Source organism: Lepisosteus oculatus, chromosome 12 (assembly GCF_040954835.1).
Source record: "Lepisosteus oculatus isolate fLepOcu1 chromosome 12, fLepOcu1.hap2, whole genome shotgun sequence".
In the NCBI taxonomy this organism is placed as follows: domain Eukaryota; kingdom Metazoa; phylum Chordata; class Actinopteri; order Semionotiformes; family Lepisosteidae; genus Lepisosteus; species Lepisosteus oculatus.
The window spans coordinates 7,241,418-7,265,480 of record NC_090707.1 but is presented as its reverse complement, the minus strand read 5'-3'; the positions used below and the strand labels follow the sequence as shown (position 1 = coordinate 7,265,480).

The 24,063-nt window shown below is 50.6% G+C and overlaps 1 protein-coding gene across 2 annotated transcripts in view; it reads left to right on the top strand.

Annotated features, from left to right (window-relative positions):
- Window positions 1-22,807, top strand: part of satb2 (SATB homeobox 2) — a 64,806-nt gene extending 41,999 nt beyond the window's left edge. The window contains exons 9-12 of one of the 2 annotated variants that reach the window (XM_069196457.1): window positions 762-974; window positions 2,464-2,616; window positions 5,104-5,298; window positions 13,943-22,807. In XM_069196457.1, the coding sequence (XP_069052558.1) occupies window positions 762-974; window positions 2,464-2,616; window positions 5,104-5,298; window positions 13,943-14,512 (1,131 nt within the window). In that variant the 3' untranslated portion in view covers window positions 14,513-22,807. The remainder of the gene's footprint in view (window positions 1-761; window positions 975-2,463; window positions 2,617-5,103; window positions 5,299-13,942) is intronic. The other variant, XM_069196456.1, reaches the window with a different exon arrangement.
- The last annotated feature ends 1,256 nt before the right edge of the window (window positions 22,808-24,063 follow it).

Sequence of the window (24,063 nt, the reverse complement as noted above, 5' to 3'; positions counted from 1 at the left end):
ACGTTAGTGCAGAGCAGCGTAGCATGCTGGAAGAGCTCAGGACGGACAGATAGTGTTTGTGCAGTGAAGCGCTGTAGAGCTCTGCAGCAGTAAGGCACACAACTGCAGTGATCCTGCTGCTCCAGAGCTGCCGGGCCTGTGTTTGAGGGGACGGGTGTCTTCAGTGTCAGGGAGAGTGAGCTGATGGCGTTGATTGGGCAAGAGGAGGGACGGCGGCCAGGCATGCAGCACATGCCTCTCGTCCTGGAGCCAGTCCTGTCCCGGGACACACAGCCAGTGCGGGATTGCAGCAGGCTCTGCGACACACGTGCGTGCGCTCACACGGCCTTGCGCGCACGCAGACACACAGCAGCATGCACACCTGGCGTATTGAGATTCTGCAAGGATAAATTCCGCCTCATTAGAGGCCAGCCGAGCGTGACCTGTAACGGGTGGAAGGCGATGAGCATGGCAGGGGCTGGCTGTGTGACACGCTGTGGGCGTCACGGCACATTCCCCGCTCCCCGTACGCTCGCTAGCTCTCCTTCCTCGAGGGGTCAGAGCTCGCACGAGCCACTCTCCCACAAACTGGTCTCCTGACACACAGTCGGATGGACAGGTTTTGTGTTCTAGCCAGAGATGCTCTCTGTGCGCGCAAGTACTCTGTAGTCTGCAGATTGCTTACAGAGCAGGCCCCCTCCGCTAAGTCTGGAAGCCCAGCGCCTCAGGGCCTGCGCCAGTCAGCTGCTCTCCCTCACCGCGCGTGTGTCTGTGTGTGCCAGGGCCTGCTCTCAGAGATCCTGAGGAAGGAAGAGGACCCCCGCTCGGCCTCCCAGTCCCTGCTGGTGAACCTGAAGGCCATGCAGAACTTCCTGAACCTGCCGGAGGCGGAGAGGGACCGCATCTACCAGGAGGAGCGGGAGCGTAGCATGAACCCCCCCTCGGGGCTGCCCCCCTCCTCCGCCCCCAGCCCGGGGGGCCCCAGGCTCACACAGGTACACCGCGCGGCCCCAGTCCCGTGCCCGGCTCTGTCTGTGTGTCTGCGGGACAACGCAAGTGTGTCTCTTCTGCGTGCATGTGTCTCTGCGTCCGGGACATGCTCTCAGACACAGGCTCCCTAGGGTGCTGGCTGTGTGTGCACTCCATCACAGCTGGAAAGTTCGAGAAACAGGCAATGGGAAAGACAGATGGAATGGCTCGGTTATAAACTCCAGGACAGGCAGGCCCATGCATCGGTGGGTAAATGATTAGACGGACAAGTCAGGAGCGATGTTCTGGAATTTCAGATCATGATGCATGGTAGTTCAGGTAGGGAGCTCCGTCAGCATGCGTAGGCTGCAAAAGAGCAGGTAAAGGTTTATTCCGTGCTGAAAAGAGAAGAAAAGAAACACAACGTTTTGGCTGTGTAGCCTTCTTTGGGTGTGGTATCCTGGTATGATATCCTGGTCCCATCATCCTGCTGGACAATATTTCTGTTGTGTCCCTGCTGGAACAGATTACTGCGCGGGAGCTCAGCTCCTTAGTTCACAGTCCTTCCTCACAAATTTGACTTTACTATTTACCCTGTTTGGAGCTGCCAGCTGTGCAATACTCAGCTTTATGGCTCCATTCCTGTATTGCACAGGAGAATGATGACCTGCAGACATGGTTCTCTCACATGTCCACATATCAGAGACATTGGTCTTTTGGCAGGCAGGCTATGTGGCTCCCTCCAGGGGAGCTAGTGCCAAGTAGAGCAGGCATCATGCAGGCATCATGGTAAACCCGCAGGTGCCCATTGAGCTCCAGGAGTGGCCCACAGAGCGAACTCGCACCCTTACCCGGTGGCACTCTGCTAAGTGTGCAGGATGGGTCCCGGACTCCTACTGCCAGACCTCCATTTTCCCAATGTGGCCTGACATTACGTCTTCAAAGCATGAGGCAGATATTCAAGTTATTTAAGACGGGCATCTCAGAAGTCATGTAGTATGTCTACCATTCGTCTGACATTGACGGCACCACTTACTTGAAAGGGAATGCCCCTGCAACAGGAAGTGAAGCGGTCCACTGTTTGTAGAATGCAATAAGAGCTATCAGAGTTCTGTATGGCCCACGGACAATTAAAGCCGAGCCAGGAATTCTTTGCGTCCAGCAGAGTCACCGGTGGCTTCTGCTCCACAGTCACGCAGACCCACTGTATTTTCCAGACTATCGCAGGTGTGTGTGTGAAACTCATGAAGGGATGACATTCCACTGAAATGAAGGCTTGTTGTTCATGCTCTGGCACATTTCCTGAAAGGCCTGCATGAGGTTTTAATTGAGTATCCACTTCGAAAAGCATTGCACACGATTAACTGCCGATGGCCCGTCGCATCGTGTGCGGATGTCTGCCAAGCTGTTCTCCTCTCTATCCATCGCCGATTCTGGTCAGTAGTAGCAAAGCGCATGCCGTTTGAGATCTGTCTTATTTCATGGTGTGCTCTGTCTCTCTCCCCTCCGCCTCAGCCGAAGCCCCCAGGTCCAAGCCCTGAGCTGCCCCTCAAAGTGGAGTCCCTGGTCAACATCACATCGGCCATCTATGACGAGATCCAGCAAGAGATGAAGAGAGCCAAGGTCTCACAAGCGCTGTTCGCCAAGGTGGCCGCCAACAAGAGCCAGGTCAGCCAGGGGTCAGGGGCCTCACACTGTTGCAGAGTTTCTGCTTGGCAGTCCATGAATAAACAACAGGCTGGGGTTCCCAGGATGCAGGAATTCAGGTTATCCAGGGGCGATCCCCCTTTTCTCCAGCCACTTAAAAGTATACCTCAGGTCAGAGGTTACCTGCTGCCGGCTCCTTTGTCTGTTTTACATATTCACTTACTGTATCACTGTATCCACTGGTTGAACTGGGAACTGGGAACTTGTTGAACTGGGAATTCAACAAGTGGGCTTTCTTTACCACAGTCTGGATTAGTAATGCACTGTGAGCTTTCAGACAAGCCTTTTATTATTGTTCTTTCTGCGGTCATATGATTGTATAGGTTGTAAAAAAGTCACTTTTAAACTCTCTGATATACTTTGTTTCATCAGTTTGCTGCTGCTTTATAATAGCGTGCCCTTACACGATTTACAAATGTGCTTTTATGCTGCTGTAGATGTCTTACTTTTTTTCTCCATACTTCTGAACTGAACCTTCCCTGAGCTCTGTGCCTCAAACACTGTACTTCTAAATTATGTTTTAACGTTCTGTTCCCTGCTGAACTAAATCTATTTGACCTCGATGTAATTTCTGAAACTGTAATTTCTGCAGAATCATTTTTTTTTTAAATGTAAGTTTTGCTTGTAGACTCAAAAATATATTTTTTGTTTTGTGTTTAAAATATATTTGAAAAATACCATTATGCAGTCAGATGTGCAATCGCTTTTCCAACCTGCGTTTTGGAAGCTGAAGTGTCCCACACGTATGGTCTCTAGTTTGGCACATTCATTGCTAGAAAAACAGTGTACAGTACAACAAAGTCTTCTCCTTGGTGTCTATGTTATGTGGCCTCTAGCCTTCTCATCAGAATAAGCACCTTGCCTTACCTGTACATGTGGTCAGCCCATATGCACATCGAAATATTTACATTTTGTTCAGATTCCTGTGCCTGTGGAGCATTTTTGTAATACGATTTGCTCTTCCACCTCTTCCCTTTTCTAGACGCTGCATGTTCAGATTAGACTACTCCTCTCTGTCCTCTGTCACTAAGTCTCTTCCAAGAGTGTCTTTGTGTATATGCTGTACACAAGTGTGTGCATGTGGGGGCTGAATGCATACAAATGAATACGATAAACACGAGTGTTTATGAGGAAGGTGCACAGGGAGCGACAGATAACAGCAGCACAGTGGCATGTTTTTCAAACTTCCTATCTGATTGTGAGCGGGTTCCCATTGCTGAAATCCTCTATTTGATCACATCTCTGGCGTAGATTAACAATACAATCAGCCGGGATGCAACAGGAGATAAAAATGAGTTTGAATACCAAAGGGGGGCTAGTTTACACAGCAGAATATCATCAAAGAGAGAAAATATATTCCATACCCCACACCAGAGTTCTGTTTATAAAATGAAAAGATCAGGCATGCATTATGAGTCATTTTTGCTCGCACAGTAAGATTCTGTGGAGGATTTCTATTTTATTACAGAACTACTGCTATGGTATAATGAATAGATATTGGTCTTGTGGCAGTTGTTGTAGTTGTTCTAATCAATATTTTTATCAGGGTGTAGTGAGCTGACAGTAACCTCACAAGCTGTTTTTACTCCACAATATCTCTTTTTTTAAGATGCATTTCACACATTTGTGGGATTTAGGTTCTGCTTTTGTTTGTGTAATAGGATTTATTATGAACAGATGATCTGGGAGGCTGAGAGAGAGGGCAGGAGAGGGAGGCAGTGTGGGGTAAGAGAGAGGCGAGAGTTTGTGAGAGAAGGAGGGAGGAGGGAGGCAGGTGGTGTGAGGTAGCTGTGGTAGCGAAGTTGTAGTGTGTGTGCCGGCGCGTCTGTGTGTGTACTCGGCTCCAGATTGGGGTGATCCCTCGCGGGGTTGGGGTCACGGCTCAGTGACCCCAGCTGCTGCAGCTGGCTGCCCCCCTACAGTAGGAGGAGGGGCTGGGGGGGGCTGGGGAAGGAGGAGAGTAGATCAGGTTATTAACACACCGCGCTCTGCATGCACAACAGCTGGTGTCACAGCCTGGGCCACTCTAGCGGAGATAATCAAATCTTCCCCTTCTCTGTCTCTTCCTTGCTCCTTCTCTCTCTCACTCTCTCTCACTCCCCCTCTTCCTGTCCGCTGTCTTTCTTCCTCTCTCTCCCTCTCGTTCTCCTTTCTTACCTGCACATACAGAGGTCTTAGCTGAGAGGAAAATTACAGAGGACTTAGATGAGACTCGAGAGTTGGAGTCACACCTGAAGACAGGCTAACAGGGCAGCAATGCTTCACAATGGGGTCCCATCACCTGTGTGTTCTGTTTGAATAGGGCACTATACTCCAAGGCTCTCTCTCTCTCTTCCTCACTCCCAATGCAGACTATCCCCTTCTGTGTCTCTTTCAGTCCCTCAGTGCAGATGGCTCATCTGTCACTTCCTTCCTCTCTCTCAGGACTCTCTCTTTCTCCTGTTTCAGGGCTGGCTGTGTGAGCTGCTGCGATGGAAGGAGAGCCCCAGTCCGGAGAATCGCACGCTTTGGGAGAATCTCTGCACAATCCGCAGATTTCTAAGCCTGCCACAGGCTGACAGGGACCTGGTGTATGAGGAGGAGTCTCGACACCACCACAGCGAGAGGCTGCACACTGTACTGCACCTCCCTGACACTGCTCAGGTACAGTACACACTCACACTGTACACACTGTACTGCACCTCCCTGACACTGCTCAGGTACAGTACACACTGTACTGCACCTCCCTGACACTGCTCAGGTACAGTACACACTCACACTGTACACACTGTACTGCACCTCCCTGACACTGCTCAGGTACAGTACACACTGTACTGCACCTCCCTGACACTGCTCAGGTACAGTACACACTCACACTGTACACACTGTACTGCACCTCCCTGACACTGCTCAGGTACAGTACACACTGTACTGCACCTCCCTGACACTGCTCAGGAACAGTACACACTCACACTGTACACACTGTACTGCACCTCCCTGACACTGCTCAGGTACAGTACACACTCACACTGTACACACTGTACTGCACCTCCCTGACACTGCTCAGGTACAGTACACACTCACACTGTACACACTGTACTGCACCTCCTTGACACTGCTCAGGCACAGTACACACTCACACTGTACACACTGTACTGCACCTCCTTGACACTGCTCAGGTACAGTACACACTCACACTGTACACACTGTGCTGCACCTCCTTGACACTGCTCAAGTACAGTACACACTCACACTGTACACACTGTACTGCACCTCCCTGACACTGCTCAGGCACAGTACACACTCACACTGTACACACTGTACTGCACCTCCCTGACACTGCTCAGGAACAGTACACACTCACACTGTACACACTGTACTGCACCTCCCTGACACTGCTCAGGCACAGTACACACTCACACTGTACACACTGTACTGCACCTCCCTGACACTGCTCAGGTACAGTACACACTCACACTGTACACACTGTGCTGCACCTCCTTGACACTGCTCAGGTACAGTACACACTCACACTGTACACACTGTACTGCACCTCCCTGACACTGCTCAGGTACAGTACACACTGTACTGCACCTCCCTGACACTGCTCAGGTACAGTACACACTCACACTGTACACACTGTACTGCACCTCCCTGACACTGCTCAGGTACAGTACACACTCACACTGTACACACTGTACTGCACCTCCCTGACACTGCTCAGGTACAGTACACACTCACACTGTACACACTGTGCTGCACCTCCTTGACACTGCTCAGGTACAGTACACACTCACACTGTACACACTGTACTGCACCTCCCTGACACTGCTCAGGCACAGTACACACTGTACTGCACCTCCCTGACACTGCTCAGGTACAGTACACACTGTACTGCACCTCCCTGACACTGCTCAGGTACAGTACACACTCACACTGTACACACTGTACTGCACCTCCCTGACACTGCTCAGGTACAGTACACACTCACACTGTACACACTGTACTGCACCTCCCTGACACTGCTCAGGCACAGTACACACTCACACTGTACACACTGTACTGCACCTCCCTGACACTGCTCAGGTACAGTACACACTCACACTGTACACACTGTGCTGCACCTCCTTGACACTGCTCAGGTACAGTACACACTCACACTGTACACACTGTACTGCACCTCCCTGACACTGCTCAGGTACAGTACACACTGTACTGCACCTCCCTGACACTGCTCAGGTACAGTACACACTCACACTGTACACACTGTACTGCACCTCCCTGACACTGCTCAGGTACAGTACACACTCACACTGTACACACTGTACTGCACCTCCCTGACACTGCTCAGGAACAGTACACACTCACACTGTACACACTGTACTGCACCTCCCTGACACTGCTCAGGCACAGTACACACTCACACTGTACACACTGTACTGCACCTCCCTGACACTGCTCAGGTACAGTACACACTCACACTGTACACACTGTGCTGCACCTCCTTGACACTGCTCAGGTACAGTACACACTCACACTGTACACACTGTGCTGCACCTCCTTGACACTGCTCAGGTACAGTACACACTCACACTGTACACACTGTACTGCACCTCCCTGACACTGCTCAGGTACAGTACACACTGTACTGCACCTCCCTGACACTGCTCAGGTACAGTACACACTCACACTGTACACACTGTACTGCACCTCCCTGACACTGCTCAGGTACAGTACACACTCACACTGTACACACTGTACTGCACCTCCCTGACACTGCTCAGGTACAGTACACACTGTACTGCACCTCCCTGACACTGCTCAGGTACAGTACACACTCACACTGTACACACTGTACTGCACCTCCCTGACACTGCTCAGGCACAGTACACACTGTACTGCACCTCCCTGACACTGCTCAGGCACAGTACACACTCACACTGTACACACTGTACTGCACCTCCCTGACACTGCTCAGGCACAGTACACACTGAATACTGTAATGTACATACTGTACCTCTCCCACACTGTACAAGCAGAATGCTGTACACACTGTCCCACAGCTCCCCCTCTAGATGCGCTTTACATAAAACATTTAACAACCTCTCTTTTCTAAGACATTAATTGGCCCTGTGACTCAGTGAGCACCTCAATTCTACCCCAATGTGAATATAGACACTAGATATGTCGGTGGGTTCTCACAATGAAATAAGGTACCAAGGCTAGCAAAGCCACCCCGGGCTTCTAGTACAGTGTGACTTAGAGAGACAATAAAGAACTTAATTAAGCAAAATAATTAAGGAACGTAGTAGAGCAAACAGACCCTTTAAGCACGCATGCACAGCAGTGAGGTTCACCCTAGAAGACCTCTAGTCCTCTAATAGAGCCCACACACGTAACAGGGGCATTTCCAAACCCTCCTGTAAACACTTGGAAAAGATTAAGTGAGGGGCATCTTTCAGTGGGAGCCAGGTGCCAGGGCTGTAGCCTTATTTCTGCCCTGGTCGAGCCCGTGCCTTCTGTCTCAGGTGACAAGCTGCCAGGTGTAGCAGACTGGCCCTAGAGGTCCCCTGTCCCGCCAGTCCCAGCCTGGGAGTGCAACGGCTGAAATGCATCTGCATATCAAATAGCTATGCACCACTTGAAAAAAAGAAAAAAGAACAGTTATGGGGTCACCAGCACTCCTCTCTGTCCCTCAGTGGGGTGTCCAGACCCCATAGGCTGCAGTGCACAGAGCCCCAGCCCTGTCTAGAGCATGGAGCCAAATCCCATGTTTCACTGCCACTGCGTAAAAAAAACGCCTCTCGTACAGCAGGCGACACAGCCTAGCCATAATTACTGGGACACCAGCCAAACATCCCAGCCCCGGTTTCTCTCTCTCCCTTTCCTTGAGCTTTCTTTTTTTCTTTTTTATGTTTTTAATAAATAAGCATCTTAGGAAGGAAACTGCGGTCGCCCCATTAACACATTCTTCTGTTCCTCTGACACGGAGCCTAGACTGGGGCTGTGAAGGACATAAAGGAGCTAAAAATAAAGTCTCAGGGTGTCCCAGCACCCACTGCACTCAGAGACGCACAGCCCCAGACAGGGACAGAGAGGAGGAGGAGGAGGAAGGATGGGGGTAGCTAGTCACCGAGACATGGGAGAGAGATGGGAATGGCACGAAAGATCTGGAAAGGAAAATTAACAAGAGTTAAGTGTACTCTAGCCTAAGAGTGTGTAAGAAATTGAGTGGACCGATGGAAAGAGAGATGAGGAATAGGGGTTTATTATTTGAGACGCTGAGCAGTGCAGGGCGGCTGCCGACCTCGTCTGAGCCGAGCCCTGAACCCGTTCGTTGCCGGAGGTTTAGGGGGCCAGGCTCGCAACTCGGCTTCACCGAGCCGGCAAACCCACCCCGTCTCCGAGCGGCTATGTGTGTCGCCTGCCACAGGCCCGTGTAGTTCAGCTCAGCTACTGTACCAAGCGAACATGGAGGTTCACTGCCTCCCCCCTCCTTCCACCTCACTTGTGTTTCTCCCTGGGAATACCCCTCTTTCCTTCCCATTGATCGGGACCCCTCCCCTGCTCATAACCCCCCCCCCACAGGCTCCAGCCTGCCTGCCACCACAGCACACACATGGCTCCCAGCTGCCTCGGCACACACAGCACAAGGCGGGACACTGTCACAGAGACGCACACGTCCACACTGCAATACATGCACAGGTCCCTCCAGCGGGCCCTCAGCCCGCACGGGGCCCTCGCTCGCCCTGCTCTCCGAGAGGGGACGGGCAGGGGCCTCCTGACGCGGCAGAACGGAGCGTGACTCCTACGGACTCCACTCCTCGACTCGAGAAGAGTCCTGCCACTAGACTGTACTACACAACTCCTAACACTTCTATTCTGTTGTGTGAAAGGAATCCTGTGGGATTCGGGTTGTGGTATTTTTTTAGAAAGCTCACAGGAAGATTTTTATGTGGGAAAAAATCAGAACTTAACCCTGTGCCTGCTCATCTAGGCAGCAGAGACACTTGGTGTTTTATCATTAACTGTGGATATTTTGTATTGGTAACACTTCAGAACAGGACAACCCCTTAAGGTACCTATTACCACTTTACTACTGGAGCACTGCTGGCCAGTCCACATTTTATTACTGAACACTGATGGCAAGTCCACACTTTACTACTGGAACACTGCTGGCCAGTCCACATTTTATTACTGAACACTGCTGACCAGTCCACACTTCATAACTGGAAAACTGCTGACCAGTCCACACTTCATTACTGAACACTGCTGGCCAATTCACACTTTATTCCTGAACAGTGCTGGCCAGCTCACACTTTATTCCTGAACACTGCTGGCCAATTCACACTTTATTCCTGAACAGTGCTGGCCAGCTCACACTTTATTCCTGAACACTGCTGGCCAATTCACACTTTATTCCTGAACAGTGCTGGCCAGCTCACACTTTATTCCTGAACACTGCTGGCCAATTCACACTTTATTCCTGAACAGTGCTGGCTAGCTCACACTTTATTCCTGGACACTGCTGACCAGTCCACACTTTCTTCCTGAACAGTGCTGGCCAGTTCACACTTTATTACTGAACACTGCTGTTGTCCATCACTTGTTAATTGGCAATATGTCATTCACAGCTCATGGATCCTGGGTTGGATTACAGGCTGAAGTGTCTTTTGTGTGGAGTTTGCATGTCTCTCTTGTGTAGACATGGGTTTCCTCTGGGTGGTCCTGTTTCTGTTCGCCCTCCAGATGAATGTTGTCTCTGGATTGTGTCCCTGTGTGTGTGCCCTTCTCTCAGGGCAGTCCCTCCTTGTGCCCGTACAGGGTGCAGCCCCAGACTCTGACAGTCTGCCAGGTCAGGCTCGGGCTCACCATGCCCCACTGTAGGATGAAGGGACTTGGGATAAACAGATTGAAGGATAGAATGTCATTCATCCGTAACACCTGGCTTACAGGTGACTCTTCTTCCAAAGTGTTCCCTTTTTGTCCTACATCTATCACTTTGTTCTTAAAAGGTGTGTCCGATGTCTTAAGTTGCAACTTCTGCACAGAGAGATATTGGAAGCCAGTCTTTCTGGACTGAGAGTTAAAAGGGCAAGGTAGTTCAGGCTGTCAGAACTGCCCTGCGTTATTATAGCTGAGGGACAAAGACTGCTCTGATTCTTTCCTCGCTGTAAGACGGACAGCGCAGTGCCCCTTAAGGCATGCTTATCTCATTTCGTACACTCTGTGACCAAGCGAGATCACGCGACTCATCGATACCTTCTGATGCCTGATTTTGCTGATCCTAATCGAAGCTGTGCCGGATTCACCCCTCTTTAAACTGGAAGCTGGTCTTGCAGTCTCAGCTGTGGTGGATCAAAATATGCGAGCCCGGCTTCAGAGCTCTGTTTCTGGGGACAGTGTGATCTTCTGCGCTGGGGTGTACTGGGATGCAGAGGGTGGCGGCTCTGTGTGTGGTGAGCGATACTCAGGCTGTGCGTGCAGCAGTGTTCAGGTCAGTGGGTAACACGTGGGTAATCCCAATCTGAGCACAGCCGCTCCTGGAGAGCAGAGCAGCACTGGGCCGATGCCTGGTGTTAATTAGTGATGGGCCATATGGATGTACATGCGGAAAGCAAATTGCATTTCTTCATGAGTGACCTAGCACTGTAAAAATGTTTTACTTATTTATTATTATTTTTTATATTTATGTCTTTTTTTTTTTTTAGTCCTGCGCCTCCAAGAGTGCGGTTCTTTGCTAATTTTTCCTCTGAGCCACCCCAGCTCTAATGAATAATTCCGTCATTGTTTGCTCAATCGGACGTGTTGAGTGCTGGTGTTCAGTGCGCTGGGCCCCTCCTCTGTGCATTGAGACCTGGGAGTTTTCCAGTAAAAGCTGCACAAGGAGCGCGCTCTGTCCCTGCGCCCGACCAGAGGGACACCAAGCTGGGACCCTCTCCTCCCCAGCATTTCGGAAGCCCGAAGAGCAGAGCGCTGCAGAGGCTCAGATTTACATTGGAGATGAAGTGACGCGGAACCAGAAAAATGTATTCCACATCATTACGTATTTATCAGCGCGTTAATGGTGTCTCTCCCTCACCCCCACCTCCCCCTCCAGCAGCAGAGCCACCAAACGCCGAGACACGTTTCTCTTCCGCATCCGTTTTTTTTTTTTACCCTGGAGCCGGAATGCTGAAAATGTAGGATTTACAGTACGGAAAAACTCTGCGGAACAATGTAGGTTTCTCTGAAGAGCCTCAATTTTGATTCATCAAAATCGGCATTAGAGAAAATATTCTGAAGCGTCTCTAAGAAACCCAGCTCAGCCTGGCTGGCTCTGCCCGCAGTGCTGCACACTACTGATGTCCTCATCCCCGCGCTGCAAGCCATGAATTTAAAAAGAACACATGGACACACAAGTACAGCAGTACCGAGGCAGAAGTTGGGAGCTATGTCTCTGTGCCTCATGATCACGTCATCCTCAATTGATGCTAAAATCTCATTTTCCGAAAAGTTAATAGGCACGGCTTGCAGCACACCACAAGCGAAATCGGCTTGGCGTGGCGTCTGCGCTGCAGCCTGGCGGCCCTCGGAGACAGACGGAGCCACCTGGCGAGGCCTGTCCAGACCCCCAGAAGCTCACGAAGCTGCCGGACCCCCACCTCCAGTCCGCTCCCGGACCGGCGCGCAGACAGCCCCGCTCCGAAGCTTTGTTCCTCATCAGGGGAAAAGCGTGCCCCACGCGTTGCTCCGAGGTCGTTTTGGACCTGCTGGTGTCGCCCTGGGGACGCACCACGTGCACGGAACCTCCCAGTGGTGTTCAGCTCCTCTCGCCCACCTTTCTCCAACTCTCTTTGGAACCAAGAGGAGAGCACACTTCCCTCCCAGAGCAAACATTTAGTCAGTCTGTCCTTCAATCCTGATCTGCAATCCTTCTGGAGAGGAAAGCCTCCAGAGCCTTTTCACTTGATTTTTTTATTGCGTTTTGGGGGATCCACGGGCTGTGTGTGAGGTCCCCAGGTTCCCCAGAGGGCAGTGGGAGGAACATCAAAGGCCACAAGGACACGGAAGGAGGCATCGAACTTGAGCCGATTCCTCCTTCTCCCAACCTCTCTCCCTCTCTCTTTCCTTCCCTGTCTTCCTTCTCTCCCTCTCTCTTTCCTTCCCTCCCTTGCCCTCTCTCCCTCTTCCCTCTCTCACGCAAGCCCCTGTTCCTCCAGACTGCTGTTTGTTTCTCAAAGACATAAAAAAAGATAATAAGCAGAGACAGAGATGGAGAGAGGGAGAGGGAAAAAAGACAAGCCTACACATTTCCTGCTAGTGCTAGCCTTACCAGCCCCCAGAAGAGAAATTAGAAATATTTCATGGTCTGGCCTGACCTCAATATTATTTGAAAAATACCCTGTTATTATTGAAGGAAAAAAAGAATTACTATTATCTTTATGTGGGTCCTTTAATTTTAATGTACCACAGATTTATAGTTTAGCATACCAGAGCTTAGGCATTGAGCACTCCACCCTGGTAATAAACCAGCTCAGCTCACTCAGTCCTGATAGCTGGCTGGGAGATGTCTCACCTTCCAGCAGGACTCTCACTCCTCCTCTCCCTCTCTCTGTCCTCCTCTGGCCCCTCCGAAACCCACCCCCTCCCTTCTTCAAATTGGCAGATTGTGGTTCACGTTCATTGTAGGTTTTTCTAGGCGAGCCCAGTCTCTGCACCCTAGTTGACCAGTGACAACGGTGCTGCTCTCCTGCCCTCAGCCCTGGACAGGCCTCTGTCATGGAGGTGCTTTAGACTGTTGGCGCTTCAGGCCAGCGCCCCGCGGCCCTGCCAACTGGCGCGATTGAATAAACCAAGCAGAGCGCAAGCGGGACGCGTGTGACTTTAAACTCGCCTTTGCCAACTGCTCTCCCAGTGTGAGATGTGTGGCGGTCTGGGATGGATAATCTTTCCTTTTCTGGGCCGGTCTGTGTTCTTGATGAAGAATTAGCAGTAAAGATCAATGAGCAAATGAGTCATGATGTGTTACCCTTACACCAAGATTTCTCTGACGCACACACACACACGCAGCGCAGTTTTAAACTGCTGCATAAATCTTTCCAAATCATCTGAGCTGCAAATGTATCTTGTTTAAACCCGCCTTTTAAATTTATTAGGATTTTTTTAACGGCCTTCAACGGCTTGACACGCTCTGTGAATAATGGCCCGTGTGTGTGATTTGGGTCGAGCTGCTCAGGCTTGCCCATTGTTCGTGTGGATCCGGTCTGCACTGTGAAGGCCCGAGCCAGGCGCGCTGACGGCTCTGTGTTCTTGTCTTTCCGTGCAGGTGCTGCACAGGCAGCCCTCCCAGCCCATGAAGGACACCTCCCCGATGCGCGAGGACCCCGTGCAGGTGGCGTTGCCAAGCGCCGGGGAGGAGGGGGGCATGGTCGGCGGCGGAGGAGGAGCCGGGGGCGCGGGCGGCGGGAGCAAGAAACCGCGGTCGCGCACCAAGATCTCGCTGGAGGCGCTGGGCATCCTGCAGAGCTTCATCCACGACGTGGGCCTGTACCCCGACCAGGAGGCCATCCACACGCTGTCGGCCCAGCTGGACCTGCCCAAGCACACGATCATCAAGTTCTTTCAGAACCAGCGCTACCACGTCAAGCACCATGGCAAGCTGAAGGAGCACGCGGGCGCAGGCGGCGTGGACGTCTCGGAGTACCGCGATGAGGAGCTGCTGTCCGGCTCCGAGGACACCGAGTCCAGTGAGGACGGGCCTGAGGACGTATACAGCCTGGACACCACGCCCGACGACGCCAAGGACAAGGGACACCCCCCTCCAGCACGCCCCAACTCCCTGCCCCCCTGCAACACCTCCCCCAGTCCCAGGGACACCACGGAGCAGCAGAGATAATACCCCACACCTTCGACACACAGGGGGGAGGGAGGGACTGCACCCCAGTCCCAGAAGCTGAGAGAACGAGAGGGATGGGGAGGGGGTGCTGGGGGTCCAAACAGAGAGTAAACACCGAGGCTGAGCATCCTGCCCTGCATTGACCGAGAAGAGGGCAGCCACACCAACATGATACCTCAGACGCTTAAAGATAGGGATGAGCCACATGGAAAATACGACAGGGAACAAGTCAGAGTGTATGAGAGAGAGAGAGAGCAGCTGCAACAGAAATAGTAGCGTTACACAGAGAGGCAGGAGGGAGAGGGGCTGAGGGGAAATCGAGCATTCCACAGATTTGGAGATGGAGATGCACGATGATGCAGGCTGGGGGGGGGGTATGTCTGACACGACACGAGCCAATCAGCATCTCCTGTCCCCTGCAGCTCCCGCCCTTTCTGCAAGGAGGAGTCAATCTCTGTGGCAGCTGTCACCAAACCAAGGGTCCGGCCCGCCCATTTCACACCAGCCTCTGATTGGCTATCCCAGCTTTTGAGGGTCACCTGGGACGTAACTGACCAGGAGAAGCCAGGATCTCAGTGTGGGCAGGAAGTCGGCACAGCCAATCATAATTTAGGAGCCCATTATTCTTTTCCTTTCATACTGTAGCTAGAGGGGTGAGAGGGAATAGCTGTCAGTCTTATACTAGCAAAAGAAGACTTCATCGAGGCAGAGATATTCTCCTGTTTTAAAGGAACACTGATTGTGCAAGACATTTTGAGGCGGCTGCTTCCTACTTCTGCTCCAAGACATCGGCCCTCTTGGGTGCTGCTGTTTTCCCAGTGAAGAGGCACCTCAATGTTTCTGAGCTTCACTTTCCTTCCCCAAAATTATTGTTTTAAAAACTCTAAGGAACAATGAAAAATTATATGACTTTGATATCTTTGATATCACTGCTGCTCCATTGCTCTCTGAAGACTCCAGTCACAGCGCCTGGTCATTGTGATCAGTACACCAATGCAACAGTACCCCAGTAATGTGCTACCCCTTTACTTCCTTACTTCACTACCATTCTCATCCATGAGGCAGCATCTCGCCTGGCAGCTCCCTGCCCCAGGCCTCACTTACTGCCCCAGGCCTCATGTCCAGCTCCCTGCCCCAGGCCTCACTTCCTGTCCCGGGCCTCATGTCCAGCTCCCTGCCCCAGGCCTCACTCCCTGCCCCAGTCCTCACTCCCGGGCCTCATGTCCAGCTCCCTGCCCCAGGCCTCACTTCCTGCCCCAGGCCTCATGTCCAGCTCCCTGCCCCAGGCCTCACTCCCTGCCCCAGGCCTCACTTCCTGTCCCGGGCCTCATGTCCAGCTCCCTGCCCCAGGCCTCACTCCCTGCCCCAGGCCTCATGTCCAGCTCCCTGCCCCAGCCCTCACTCCCTGCCCCAGGCCTCATGTCCAGCTCCCTGCCCCAGGCCTCACTCCCTGCCCCAGTCCTCACTCCCGGGCCTCATGTCCAGCTCCCTGCCCTGGGCCTACTGCTCTGCCCCACCCCAGTCCTCCCTTACTGCCCCAGGCCTCACTCCCGGCCTCATGTCCAGCTCCCTGCCCTGGGCCTACTGCTCTGCCCCACCCCAGTCCTCCCTTACTGCCCCAGGCCTCACTCCCTGCCTCAGATCCTGCTCCCGGCCCTGTGCCTCACTCCTTGCCTCCAGCCTCACTATCTGCACCCTACAGCTACAGCTCTGCTTCCCCGGAAAACCCTCCCGTCCCCCTCTCTTCCTCCCTCCCTTCTCCAGCCCAACTGTGGGCACAGTGAGACAAAGACCTCTCTTTCAAGTTCACCATTTTAGATTCCAATATAGCTTTACTGGCATGACAAGGTTGTGCGCATTTTGCCAAAGCATTCTTTCTCTCTCTCTCTCTCTTACTGTGATCCACATTTGGCTCGGTCTGCTCTCTGCCACTTAACAAATTAAACAAAATATATCCAGGAAAAGAAACAAGACACATGAAAAACTGGAGCCAGCGAAGGGGACCAGTACAGTAACCGTGCATGGCAGGACAGGAGAACTTGTACAAGCCAGCAGTTTGGCTCTGCAGACTGCGAGGGGGTGAGCCTCCTTAGTGAGGCACGTAGAGCAGCTCTCCTTACAAGCCCAGTCAGGGTACATGTGGGGTTTCCTCCTCTTCCTGACGTGACCCAGTTTAGTACACACAGAAAAGTTCTCTGCTTCGCACTGCCTGTGTGGTTGTGCAGGAGAGCCAGCATGCTCTGCTCAGAGGCAGCGAGCAGAGGCCACAGCTGCACCCAGGATCAGGCCTCCCCTGCAAGGCTGGAAGCGAGGTCAGTGCAGAATCCCTGACCCCCCCCACAGTCCGCACTTCGCTCCTGATCCCTATTTATTTCCGTCTTTATCCTCGATTATTATTATTATTATTTTTATTATTATTGTCGTCGTTTTTATTATTATTGCCGTTGATGATGTTATTTTTATTTCGATGTGTCCCAGTGGCTTCCTGTCTGGTGTCTGGTGGCTTTGCTGGACATAAATGAGGTATTTTAAGAAAAAAAAACTCAATCACCACTGCCAGAAGGAAAGGCAGAAAAGGATTGTTACTGAAAAAAAAGACTAATATTCTGTATATTCATTCCAACAAATTTCATCTATCTTTCCAAAGAGAACAGAATGCACCGGTTGCTATTTAGAAGATGAAAGATTTATCCAAAAAATGCAACTTGAACTTGACGATACTTTGCTAAGCCTGTTAAAAGAGATGGGTCTCTTTTCTCTTTCTAAATAATAAAAATAAATATAACTGGAAGTTTGTTTACTGGCCTGGAGACTGTAGCAATCTCTGTGTCATTCCAGTTGCTATGGCCATAACAGGTACTCTATTAGCCTCAATCTCTATCCCTGTGTCCATCCAGTAGCTGTGCCTGTCGGAGTCACTCCATCAGGGATATCGATCTCGATCTCTGTGTTGATCCTGTAGCTATGCCTGTTAGTCACTCCATCAGGGATATCGATCTCGATCTCTGTGTTGATCCAGTAGCTGTGCCTGACAGAGTCACTCCATCAGGGATATCGATCTCGATCTCTGTGTTGGTCCAGTAGCTGTGCCTGACAGAGTCACTCCATCAGGGATATCGATCTCGATCTCTGTGTTGGTCCAGTAGCTGTGCCTGACAGAGTCACTCCATCAGGGATATCGATCTCGATCTCTGTGTTGATCCAGTAGCTGTGCCTGACGGAGTCACTCCATCAGGAATATCGATCTCGATCTCTGTGTTGATCCAGTAGCTGTGCCTGTCAGTCACTCCATCAGGGATATCGATCTCGATCCCTGTGTTGATCCAGTAGCTGTGCCTGTCGGAGTCACTCCATCACGGATATCGATCTCGATCTCTGTGTTGGTCCAGTAGCTGTGCCTGTCGGAGTCACTCTATCAGGGATATCGATCTCGATCTCTGTGTTGGTCCAGTAGCTGTGCCTGACGGAGTCACTCCATCAGGGATATCGATCTCGATCTCTGTGTTGGTCCAGTAGCTGTGCCTGTCAGTCACTCCATCAGGGATATCGATCTCGATCTCTGTGTTGGTCCAGTAGCTGTGCCTGACGGAGTCACTCCATCAGGGATATCGATCTCGATCTCTGTGTTGGTCCAGTAGCTGTGCCAGTCAGTCACTCCATCAGGGATATCGATCTCGATCTCTGTGTTGGTCCAGTAGCTGTGCCTGACAGAGTCACTCCATCAGGGATATCGATCTCGATCTCTGTGTTGGTCCAGTAGCTGTGCCTGACGGAGTCACTCCATCAGGGATATCGATCTCGATCTCTGTGTTGGTCCAGTAGCTGTGCCTGACGGAGTCACTCCATCAGGGATATCGATCTCGATCTCTGTGTTGGTCCAGTAGCTGTGCCTGTCAGTCACTCCATCACGGATATCGATCTCGATCTCTGTGTTGGTCCAGTAGCTGTGCCTGTCGGAGTCACTCTATCAGGGATATCGATCTCGATCTCTGTGTTGGTCCAGTAGCTGTGCCTGACGGAGTCACTCCATCAGGGATATCGATCTCGATCTCTGTGTTGATCCAGTAGCTGTGCCTGTCAGTCACTCCATCAGGGATATCGATCTCGATCTCTGTGTTGATCCAGTAGCTGTGCCTGACGGAGTCACTCTATCAGGGATATCGATCTCTGTGTTGATCCAGTAGCTGTGCCTGTCAGTCATTCCATCAGGGATATCGATCTCGATCTCTGTGTTGGTCCGGTAGCCGTGCCTGTTGGGGTTATTTCACCAGACAGCTCAGTCTATTTTTTATTTAAAGATGTTAAAATGAAGGAGATCTTGCTTCATGCACAATAATTATCTTTTGGTCTTGTACTTCATACTATCCTAGCCCTACCAAGGAGAATGTTTCCCGGGCACTGGATGTGGTTTGAAACAACTTTTGCCTATTTCTCATGTGGACCTGCGCCTTAGTTCTGAGCCGATACCTGTGGTGCTCCTGCACAGCTCTGATGAAGAGGAACGGGGGCCTGTGCTCTGTAGGATGTTATTGCTGGAGCTACTGCTGCTAATATCCTGGCTCCTAGGGCTTCAGCTTGGAATGGACTTTCCATGTATATCCAGCTGTGCAGTTGTGCAGCTGAGTGACCACTTGTGAGTCCAGTGTGCAGGTAGTACGTGTGTTCTTGTTTAATGTGAATATTTCCAGAGACCGGCTGGTCCAGACAGGTCTACTGCTCTCTGGTGTTTAATAATGAAATAGCCAGCTGGTCTCTTCAGGACACTTTTCTCCAAGAAATTCTGAAAAGCTGAATTTCGTGTTTGAAAGCCCACGCTTTCATTGTCATTATCTACATTAACTCACCGGAACAGAGCGTGGTTTTGCCCATGATCCCGCCATCATTTGACCATGCTGGTTTCCAGTCTTGTGAACTCACAAGATCGAGCAGTATGCATGTATGGGACTTTTACATTTCTCCATTGGTTCTGGGTGCACTGTGCCTCTTCCTATCAGGTGTGGAATGCCTACCTGTGACAAGCCCCAAGGGACTTTGGAAATACTTAGAGACAGTTATTGAGGGGAAGGTGGTATCATCTGGCAAAGAGAGTAGCAGGAGGGCCCTGCCTGTCTTCTCATTCTCAGAAAGCTCCCCCACTGTTGTTCTCAGACTTCCAAACCTCCCATTACCTGCACAGCTGGCCTCCCGCAAACTGCACTTACACCTGCCACTCAAAATTCACATAAGCGAGACTCGTGAGGCCCTTCATTACAACTGCAGCTCCGCGGTCACCCCTGACCCCCCCCAGTGGTGCCCACCACTCAGCAGACAAACTGCTCTGATGAGCGCTGATGCCCCCTCTTTAAGGGGCTCGGTTCTGAAGCTTTCTGCAGCTCTGGGGGAGCACGGCGAGGCACGAGCAAGCACTGTGAAGAATGGGGAATCAGAGAGGCATTGTGGGGAAACGGGAGGCCTTTGGAGACACCCTGACTAGCAGGGGGATTATTCAGGGCCTCTCCTTCCAGTGTGGCATCCCATCCTGGACTTTTCCAAACCCACCTCGTGATCTTGAGGAGACCAGGGATCGCGTCGGGCGTAATCGGTCTCCCGTGCTGATGAGCAATTAATTTTCTCATGTTTATGCAGGAATCAGTTTCTTCCCACCTGGGAAAGGATAAATGTAGCCGTCTATTTTCTCCCACGGCATGTCTTTGACCTCCAGCAGGGGGTCAATTCCTCCGCGCAGTGTTAACGCAGTAACTGAGGCGCTGGTTGAGCAAGGGATCGCTTCGTCTCCGGCACTGCACAGAGTAAAACAAGGAAAACAGCACAGTTCCGCAAAGTAACCTGGATTAATTTACAGCTGTGATTAATCCTTCTTTCCAAGATAGAAATGTTGAAAACAGGGTTGTGCAGTCCTGGTCCTGGACAGCTGCAGTATTTAAAGGTCTCACTGATTCATCAGTCACTATATACTTGGAATATGGGGTCATCCTGACCATTTAAGTCCAGTAGTCATGTGGGTCAAGGAAGGCCTCCAGTTAAACAGTAATCAGAGTTTGTAGCCCTGGTGGTACAAGAGTCAATGGGTTGTTAAGAAAAATTGCCAGTGAATGGAAAGAGTCAGAGGTTAGGGGGTCAGTCCAGTGCTGGGATGTCCAGTTCAGTTCCCGGAAGGGCGCATAGTGCTTAGTCTTCATTGTCCCTGAGCTCTCCCTTGCCTGATTGCTCTAAAACAGCCAAAGTTTCTTGCCAGTCCTGAAAAGGTTCTAGAAGCCGCATCCCTCACCCTGCCTGCGTCTCTCCAATCAACTCCAGAATGCCTTGGAAAGATATTAAACATGTAACGAGATCCGCTCAGGACTGAGGGCGTGTTCCCCAACCCGCCTGACCTGCGCTGCAGCGTCCTCTTCTGCCAGGAATGTTTTGTGATAAATAACAATAACTAGAATCCCGGCTCTGGGGAAATGCGTGTGAGGGCACTCTGGCAGTCTCAGCTTCTCCGGTGGAAGCTGGAGCTGTCCGTGCCGCGATCGGAGACAGGAATAGGGGTATTCCAAGGGCAGAGGGATTTATTCTCAGTACTGGTCCTGCCTCCCTGCTGCTCTCATTCCTCAGGACAGGGGGGCAGCACTGCTGCGGTCATCACTATGTCTGTATGGGTAGGGTCCCGGTTTTCCGCTTGTGCCGGTCATCGGGGGGTCTGTGGCGGGTTGTCGGGCGAGTCAGGAGGGGGCTGTGGCCGTGGTGTGGCCCCCTTCACAGCGCCATCGGGGAGTATAAACCCCCAGACCCCCGCCCGGTCCCCAGGGGCTGCGGACGTCCAGGACAGTGTGGAATCCAGGAGGGCTGCCTTCTTGTCCCACGGGGGTCGCAGGTTCTCCCATCAAGCCCCCGGATTCCCTCCCCAGCCCGCTGCCACTCCACCGGTCCACCGATCACTCCAGCACAGCTGCATTTTGATCCAGCTGTTTATTTTGTATTTATTTTTAATGGTTGCGATGCATTTACAGGCCAGCCTCATCAATCAAAAGGAGCCCGATCACCCATACGTCCGTTCAGAGTCAGGGTCGCGCAGGGAGTGAACACATTCCCCAAAGATCTGTCCAGACTGTCAGCCTAATGTACCGTGCAGAAAAATTAATTACAACTCACGGTGACTCACAGGGGCCTTTGCTTTAAGCCTGGTTTCCTTCCAGTGTGACAGCAGCAATTTCCCATCATATACCCTGTGTGTTAAAACACAAATGGCGTGGAAATGTCATTTGATTGGTGCATTTATATTTACAAATCGGAGACCGGCAAGTCACCTGTGGCTTCATGTCCTGTTGCTTTATTCGGTCTTGGAGGTTTTGACACGGAAACTTCTTTAGTGAAGCTGCAAGAGAACACGTTGAGTGCAGCAGAAAGATGAATCGATGCAGCACTGCGGCTGTGGAGCCGCCTCAGTTGTGCAGCCCAGGCAGCCCATACTTTTTGTTTTCTTTTTGCTGTTTGGCCCAAAATTAGCCTCTGCCTCTTCCCTTGAAATAGTGATGCTGTTCTCCACTCAGGACTCCTCACAGTAAAAGTACAGTGGAAAATGGGAAAAAGTATTAAAGCTTGTTTAAAAACAGGACTGCTAGTATTCAAGCCCGAATAGCACAGCAGATGCAATCCTGGAAGCTCGGGACTGATGGTCCAGAGGAATCCAGAGAAATGTGCGGAACTGGTTTAGAAATGAAGGGCACAGAGCTTTCGTCCTAATGCTCTGTACCAGGGATCTCCAAGCCTGGATCTGGAGAGCCCCAGTCCAGCGGCTTTTGTAGGTCACCATTAAAACACCAGTTGACCTCTGAGGATTCCATTGCGATCAATTAATTGATGACTTAAATTAAATAATTTAGTGATAACTTAGCACTCTTCAAGGAACCAGGAACCAGAATCCTCTTAATTGAACAGATGAATCCTTTGTTGTTCGCTATCTTTAGAAACAGGTGACCTATGAGCCTAACTGGACTGCGGCTCTCCAGGACCTGGGTTAGACTCTCCTGCAGATGAGGTGTCTGAGTCTGGACTACTGGAATGACTATTAAAACTGAAATAATCATGAGAGACAGAAAGTAAAACTGCATTTATGTACAACAGATATTACGTTACTTAGCAGTCCTTGATGTGTTTCACCTTATTTCAGGGTTCCTGGAGGGCCTTGTGTCTTCGTGTTTGTGTTCCAATCTAAACAGTCAATTAAACAATTAACCTAAGTATTTCCTCATTCACCCATATGTAGGATTTTCTTTTTTCTTTTACAGTCCATTACTCAAAACATGTAAGGTCGATTACTCAAAACATTCACTTTAGTAATGGTACAGTTAGCTACAAATCGTCGCGGATCCAAGTTAGAAATGTTACAATTATGCAGTTAATTCCACTAATTTGGTGGAACAGCGGCTGAATAGTGTGTCTAGTGAGAAGAGATTGGACAGAAAGGCATGGCCGGTGACAGATGATTGGACAGAAAGGCATGGCCGGTGACAGATGATTGGACAGAAAGGCATGGCCGGTGACAGATGATTGGACAGAAAGGCATGGCTGGTGACAGGTGATTGGACAGAATAATGTGGAGGGGTGACAGGTGATTGGGCAGAATAACATGGGGAGTGAGGCAGGGTTGGACAGAATAGTGTGGGAAGTGATGGGGGACTTGAGGAAATTGAGACCATCTGACTACTGGACCTGAAGAATCCTGATGTCTCTGAGCCACAGACAATCACATACAGTATATGAATACTGAGCTGAGCCCTTTTAAGGTTCGTGACAGTTTTGATCAGGATTGCCACTCGGGTGTCTTGTGTGTTGATTTGTAATGTTGAAATACAGTTTTTTTCCAGTTCCAACAGCATGACTGGCCTGTTCTGAACAGGCTGGGTCAATGCAGTCCACACAGCAGATCTAAGAAGTTGAAGTTGGTTTTTGGGGCAGGAGCAGGGCCAGGGGCAGAATTTTAATTTCCTTGTAGTGCCTCTCAACAAAGCACAATATTCCTCCTCCTTTCGTGAGATGACAATTAAATTGCATCTTTTTTAATTGTAATGAACATCATCATCATCAATTATCAACAATGTGAATGGGGATTTAATATGTTTGGAATGGTCCTTTCTTTCTCCATGTAAATCAATCTCATCTTTGTTATCACTAAGTGATAATTAATTTTTAACTTATGTGCATTGTTAGGCTCTTAGATTGTTTTTTTTTGTCATTGTTGTTTAAACTGAAATGCATTCATTGTTGTTGTTGTTTAAACTGAAATGCATTCAATAATAAAAGCAGAAGTTGACCAATAGTATTTTGTCTTTTTCTGTCATTTTTCATTCTGGGTAGAAAATCATCTCGCTCAGCACTGCTCTTTCTTCTGGACTGTGATATGGGACATCTTGCCGTATTAGCTTCTCCTCGCTGGATCAGGGTTTAAAATGGTTCATAAAATCCAGTAATTTGTAGGATTCTAGTCCCATCTGATCTCTCAAAATATTACCAATCTAATTGAATGAGTCTAGATCTGCTTTTAAAAGAAGTTTTTAAAAGCAACTGAA